At 41.3% G+C, this 7,265-nt stretch overlaps 1 protein-coding gene across 1 annotated transcript; it reads right to left on the minus strand.

The window, feature by feature from the left end:
• Positions 1-1,236: 1,236 nt before the first annotated feature.
• On the minus strand, positions 1,237-6,008 carry LOC311107313 (H/ACA ribonucleoprotein complex subunit 1-like). Its single transcript, XM_084149798.1, has 7 exons — positions 5,920-6,008; positions 3,548-3,758; positions 3,165-3,319; positions 2,759-2,818; positions 2,244-2,364; positions 1,999-2,121; positions 1,237-1,902 (listed from the first exon to the last, which is right to left on the minus strand). The coding sequence occupies exons 2-7, from the start codon at positions 3,744-3,746 to the stop codon at positions 1,892-1,894; spliced, it is 669 nt and encodes a 222-aa protein (XP_084005924.1). The 5' UTR covers positions 3,747-3,758; positions 5,920-6,008; the 3' UTR covers positions 1,237-1,891.
• Positions 6,009-7,265: the final 1,257 nt, after the last annotated feature.

A 7,265-nucleotide genomic window follows, 5' to 3' on the forward strand; every position in this document is an offset into this window, starting at 1 on the left:
CAGTTAGTGAGTGCATACATTTTCATACTGCCCCCCCGTGGGAAACGAAACCACAACCCTGGCGTTGCAAGCGCCATGCTCTACCAACTGAGTTACAGGGGACACACTGTAGCAATACATGCTCCATGGTCTCTGTTTCCTGACAACAATCACACTTTCCTGTCACATTTAATGTCTTATTCAACTGGCTGTGTCCCACCCTTAATCTAGTAAAAATAGCCTCCTCTCTTCTGTCCCTTCCTGCAGTCCTCCCATCCCCGACTTGTCTCTGTACTTGAAATAAATGCCCTTATTATCTCTATTCCACTGCTCCTGCCATCACTGTATATATCAGTCTTTTTGCCTCTGCCTTGCTCATTGAAACTTCAACATCAACACTACTAAGTGCTTGTTTAGCCTGTTCATCTACTGCCTCGTTCCCCTCCACCCTCACATGGGCTGGGACCCAAGTAAATATTATCTGAATACCCATCTGTTTAATCCTGCCATGGGTTGAGGGAAAGGGGTGGTAGCAGCCGCAGCTCAAGAATTACCATCTCGACCAATCAGGAAAGGTGTTGGCGTCCATGATTTGTGGAAACCAATGATATCCTCAGCCAACCACATGAAATGAATGCACATTGGCATGACTTTTATTGGAGGCTATTATACAAATATAGCAAAACATATCATACAGTATATCACATTGTCGACTGGTACATTTGAAACAAATTGAAGGGGCACTCTCCGCAGATGGTACTCACATATAAGGGGCTTTATTACCCCTTCTCTTGAGAAGCATCCTGCACACAAACTGAACAGGGATATCAGCCCCTGATGTGAGGCATTGACATTTGACACCGCAATGTAATTTCCTCACTGTGGAGTGTATCTCATATGCTGACCACACAGCTGTTATTACAGCAAGGAGAAGTATCTAACATGATTAGTCACAGTAGCCATTTAGAAGACATATTACAGCTTGATATGGGACATCAATGAGCTTTACAGAAATGAGACTGACAAAAATGTATGGCGGAGACATAACTCAAATGATCACATTTCATCCACATAAATAGCTAACAAATTTAGAAGATGAATCATTTTACTTTGATGTGGCCTTTGTCAGAGGGATGGGGCATGCCTTTGCAGAGCGAGCTGCTGGATTATTTGCTTTTGGCCGTGGTACTAGCAACCAATTCTTCTTTCGGTACATGACCAGTTGACAAAAGGTGTTGAAACAAACACAAAATCACCCTGGTTTTGTTCCGATTCTGGAACACATGTTTATTTGCTTGAGCAAAAATAAAAGACCAAGTTAGATGTCCAAATAAAAACTGGATAAACTTCTACAGAGCACTGTTTAATCAAAGGCTTTTCTTTACAAAAGATGGCAGTACTCTGTAACCACATTGGATTTCTGGGGTTAATACAATATTTTCCACTGATTTGTAATGAATACTAATGTCCATCATATCTTTCCACTTACAAAACCAAGCCTTTTCAACATCAGGGTATCATCAATTTCTGTCTCTTATCAACATTGAAATGGCTGTTGCACTCCAACATGCTCATGTTCAACAGCATAATACAGTGACATCCTAAATGTACCCAAAACCATCCAGTGTGAACAATGTTGAAGAGTGACAAAAACTGGGCTATTAATGATAATATTCCCTGTGACAGCAGAGTGCTTTCAAGGTTCACTAAATAAAAATCCATTAATTCCCACATTATTCATCATAGATTGGTATACAAAAACAAAACACAAATTGATAGTTGAGCAGTATAAAAAGATGCAACGTTCGTTCTCCATAAGTCAAGTTCAACAGAGCCAAGCTCCAGCATCGCACTGATTTGCTTCCTGCAGGTATTGACACTTGGTGAGGATCCCACGAGGCATACAGTGTCATCATCTGCTACCTGGATGATAGAAAAAGGCATCAACATCATGAAATCTAAAACAGAAAATGGTCTATTCACAGTCACTTGGATTCCTTTTCCAGGATTTGGACTCACCTCTGAATCCTCGTCCGCCGCCGCCTCCTCTTCCTCTGAATCCTCCTCCTCCCCGCCCACCACCGAAACCGCCTCTGCCAAATCCGCCACGGTCACCACCACCCCTGCCACCACGGAATCCACCTGGAAAGAGGACAAATTCATTTTGTTTGAATATCAATGGAATAACATTCCTCAACTTTTATTCACAAGAGAATAAACACCCATGGGGCTGTGGGGGTGAGCGGTTGACATTTCGCTCTTACCTCCGCGGGGACCTCCTCTTCCACCTCTACCTCCTCTGCCTCCCCTTGGGGGACCCTTCTCACCCGGGGGTCTGGGAAGGAACCTCTGTAGTGGTAGGAGTTTCATTGGGTCTACGTAGAACTGTGGACCAGAATATGTGTTACACAATACATGTCAGACATTTTTATGCAACAACTAAAGCAGATTTATGGTCAATCCAGTGTCCACGGCACAAAGGTTCCGCAAGGCGATTATGATGCTATTGTGGCGAAAACGGAAGTACACGTTGGCTGTGTGGAGGGGCAGCATGGAGCTCCTTGCCCAATTCTCTGCGTTTGATTCACAGACGATGATTGGTTGACAGGAGAGTTGAGGGAGGTGTTTGTCATTTCCGCTCTGAAAAGCGCAAGAAGCATGAATGCACTGCCATTCTCAGATAACCCCACTGATGCCGGATTGGGTCGCATAGACCATAAAAAGTACTTAAGCAACTAATGTCAAGCTCTGCTACATGTAACAAACTGATAAAGCTTACCTTCTGTAGTTTTTTGAATGAGGATGCCTTCATATTATCAGAGAGTTTGACAGAGAAATACTGTAGCTTTAGGTTAAGGGGCAAACCAGTGTCACAAATGACATGAAACTCAGTGTTAACCAGTTTAAAATAATCCTAGCATGCAACTTTTACATTGAGTGGTATTTTGTATCACCATGAAGAATGTAATTATGAGATAAACCAACCACTTCATTTTACATTTTTGTCATTTAGCAGACGCTCTTATCCAGAGCGACTTACAGTAGTGAGTTCATATATTTTCATACTGGTCCCCCGTGGGAATCAAACCCACAACCCTGGCGTTGCAAGCGCCATGCTCTACCAACTGAGCCACACTGAACTTCAAATCTGATACAGGTTAGACAACGAAACATTGAAAGGATACAAAGTCACGGAGTTGACCGAAGATTTCATCCACCTTCCCGATCTGCTCCTTGTTTTCCAAGTACACGGGTGCGTTGAAGTAGGGAACTTTGTTTTCCTCCGTTACACACTTGCACACAATTTCATCCTCACAGGGGTGCATGAACTCGCCTAGTGCTGAGGAGGAAAGAGCAAGGACATATGGTCAGCACAGAAAAAAACATGGATCATCACATGCAAGTAAACCTACGACAACAGAGGTTGCAACGCCTGGCAAACAACATGGATATTCGTAGACAACTGGTGTAAATTCAGGATGCCAAGCATCAATAATGTCCTCTGCATCACTAGAAAGTGTTTAATCAATATGGGTGCATCATCACGTTGCCAACTCATTCATCTTACCAACAACATATTCTGGAGGGCCATAGTCCTGGAAGCCTCCTCGTCCTCCTCGTCCACCACCTCGGAAACCGCCGCCGCCACCTCGACCCCCATATCCTCCTCCACCACCACTACCACCACCGTATCCTCCTCTTCCCCCTCCACCACGGTTGAATCCACCACCACGGCCCCCTCTTCCACCACCTCCTCGGAAAGACATTTTCTTGTGCGCCTGTGATAGTTAGGAGATTATATTAGCTAAGTGGCATAGCTACAATTCCATGCATTTCATTTTCAAAGAAAATGTTTTTCAAACAATGTCAGTAACAGACTTTTCCACATGCCTGGCAATCCCAATGCCATAATAAAACTAGCTAGCTACGTTAGTGTTTCTCAAAATGGGGTCCCCAGGGGTCCGCAAAGGTACTGCAGGGGGTCTGCGGCCAGATCTCAAAATATTTAGTGAAAACAAAAAATTTAACATTTTTGACAACATTTCACAGTTTTTAAACGAATATTACTAACAGACTACATTTTATCCAAGGGATCCATTTTCACCTTGCAGGCTCAGGAATTCTAACCAGTGCCCTTTCGGTTACTGGCCCAATGCTCTAACAATACAATGGGTTGTTCCATGAAATGTGTGCTTTTTTGCATCCCTTTGATATTTTCAGTAGAATTGTGCACCAATATTGAATTTGAAAAGTATGTTACATTAATTTAAGTACCATTTAATATAGAACACATGGAAAATTCACAAAACATTTTTTTTGAATAAAGGCTTGCTAAAGTGCCAAAACTCAGCATGTTGACTAGCGGACTAAAATTCTCCCAAGGTTAATACTTAAATCCATACTTTTTCAATAACCGTTAATCAAATACAACCCCCAACTTTCTGCTCTTTTCTGTTTCTCGAAGATGGCAACTCAACGCAAATACGCACGTGTCAATTGAATCTCCGATGATGTTTGTATATGAAACCTAGGCTATAAAATGATTGTAATATGTAAAAACACTTATTTCTATGATTTCTCTCTCTCGTTGTTATTTCTCAATATCTCTGTACAGAAAATGTGCAAAGTCAAAGTTATGCGCCAAACTTAGTGTTTACTTCAACCTGTAATGATCTGCAAAATTTGATTAAAAAGATGTTCTTCATATAATTATATTTCTTGAAGAGGGCACTCTTTGCATGGCTATAAGTCTATCTTGCTTTTGCGCTCTACAGCAAGACTGGACACTATACCAACGCAACTATATACATCAGTCAGAGAGGACAGTGAACTACTGTGAACTATGTTACTGCTTCTACGGCGAGTGCTGAGTAGATAGAAGCTTGCCAGGTCAATAAAGTGCAGAAAATGCACACTGGCCATATACTGTTAGGTGAAGCGTCATGGCAGGATGTTGGGTGACGTGACAAACAATGGATGCTATGCCCAAATGTAAAGCAAGTGCCGTGCTAAGAACGTTCAAACTATGTGGTAACTTTACAGCAGTGAAGCACGCGAAATTTGGTGTGTTATATTAGCTTTTTGCAAAGGGTATTCCTCAAGCTCTGTCATTCAAATGTTTTGGGAGACAAAAAAAACAAACACAGCAGGTTACAAAGTAGCGCTTCCTAGCTACGTTTTGATGTTTGGGGTGTCACTTGTCAGGGACTGGTCCAGATTCATGTTTTGCCACCTCCATCTAGCCAGCTAACTAGCTGTGAGAGTACTTGATGCCGTTCACTAAGGGTTAGTGCTATCTGGAATCCTTGGGACGTCCCTACGCTAAACCATACCCTAATCCGAACCTTAACCAATTTAAATGTCAATTTAAATGGGGTAGGGATGACACAAGGATCCGAATAGCAAGGACCGTTCAATGAGGCAACACTTGGGGGCGAGAGGCAGCACCCTGCCAGCGGCGATATTTGTGATTTATGTTTATCCTTTCAAGTGACAACTATGAGGGGGTCCCTGTAGAATGTATCTTAAAAGGGGTCCCTGGCACCTAAAACTTTGAGAACCCCTTAGCTACGTAATTTAGCTAGGTTGCTAGCTAACGTTAACATTAACATTAAATGTATTGCTAACGTAGCTAATTTATTGACTTGATCGATACATTATATCACGTTTCTGATTCATAATAGCTATCTGTACAGCGACTTGTAAGGGCTGTAACGTTTTGGTGACATCTAACAAATTAAACTACTATTGTTACACTGCAACTTTACAGCAGGGATCAACTGAACAAGGTAGCTAACAGTTAGCTAGGGTTATCCAACATGGATTGCTTATTTACATAATATCAAAATAATATCACGTTATGCTTTGCTGAGCACATTGTGGTAGCCTCTTGCAACTAATGAAATACAAAAATATATATATTTGTATAAACATAGCTACCTTCGTACAACAAATAAGTTCAGCTGCAGGAGCGAATTGCGCCAAACACTATTTCCACACGACGCAAACCCATGTGGCTTTTTGGTTGTACCGTAAATCAAAACCAGAACTGAAGCACGGTTTTCACTAGTTACCACATCCACAAAGTCAAAATTGCCTATATCGTAAACATTCATGAAAACAAAAATGAGTTTTTTGGTATTAATTTAAGATTAAGGTTAGGCATACGGTTAGCAGTGTGGTTAGGGTTAATGTTCGGGTTAGGTTTAAAATCTGATTTTAATAAAACAAATTGTAGGAATAGGCGTGGTTTATGACTTTGTAGCCGAGGTAACTAGTGACGAACCTGAATAACAGAAAAGAACTGGACTGTCGTAAAACGCCGATTGTCGTAAAATAGATATTCATTCACGCATAGAAAAGGTTCATTACACACGCACATTGACAGCACTGGAATTGCTATCAAGTCAACAATACTTTTGAGATCATATACATTTATACTTTACATAGAGTAGGCTAATTGAAATGAGACTGTTTAACAATAATGCTTTTTTAAAACTACTTATTGTTGTAAAACTGCAATTTAGAACAGCTCTGGTGGTCCAGGACTTTATGTGCCTCTTGAGCCTCAAGGAACATGTAACAACCTGTACTAGAGCAGTCGTGTGTAATGTGTACATGTTTGACCAAACTGCAACTGTCACGCCTATAAATATTTATATTTATCAGCCTACTTGTTGATGTGAATTTCCCCCTAGACTCACATCTAGAAGAAGTCATAATGAATATTGAGGGTCAGGTAAGCAATGACCACGGGACAGATCGACATTTACAGAATGGTTACCTGGAGGAAATGTTTTTTTTTTCAATTTCAGTCAAGGTGAGGATTTAGTATAATTTTAATCTAGTCCAGGGGAGGGTCATGTCATTTCTAATCAATGAAATTTCTATATTTTAGAATTACTTTCTTATTAGACTATGTATCGATGTTTGCCTGATGCCGCCCCTTGTCCCTGATTCTCCAATGGGCGCTGGGCACTCAATATCAAGTTTGCCTATAGGCTATTAAGTGTGATCTCAATCAAATGATCCATAGCCTATAGGCTTTAGGCTACGAAGTGCATGCTTGGAGAAGCACAGAGCAAAGTTATATTTCTAAGATAGGCCCCGTGTAGCTCAGTTAGTAGAGCATTGTGCTTGCATCGCCAGGGTTGTGGGTTCGATTCCCACGGGTGGCCAGTATGAAAAATAAATACAAATGTATGCACTCACTAACTGTAAGTCACTCTGGATAAGAGCGTCTGCTAAATGACTAAAATGTAATAGCTGCTCGGATAGTGTAAATA

The sequence above is a fragment of the Coregonus lavaretus genome, assembly GCF_964263955.1.
Source record: "Coregonus lavaretus genome assembly, chromosome: 32".
Lineage (NCBI taxonomy): Eukaryota > Metazoa > Chordata > Actinopteri > Salmoniformes > Salmonidae > Coregonus > Coregonus lavaretus.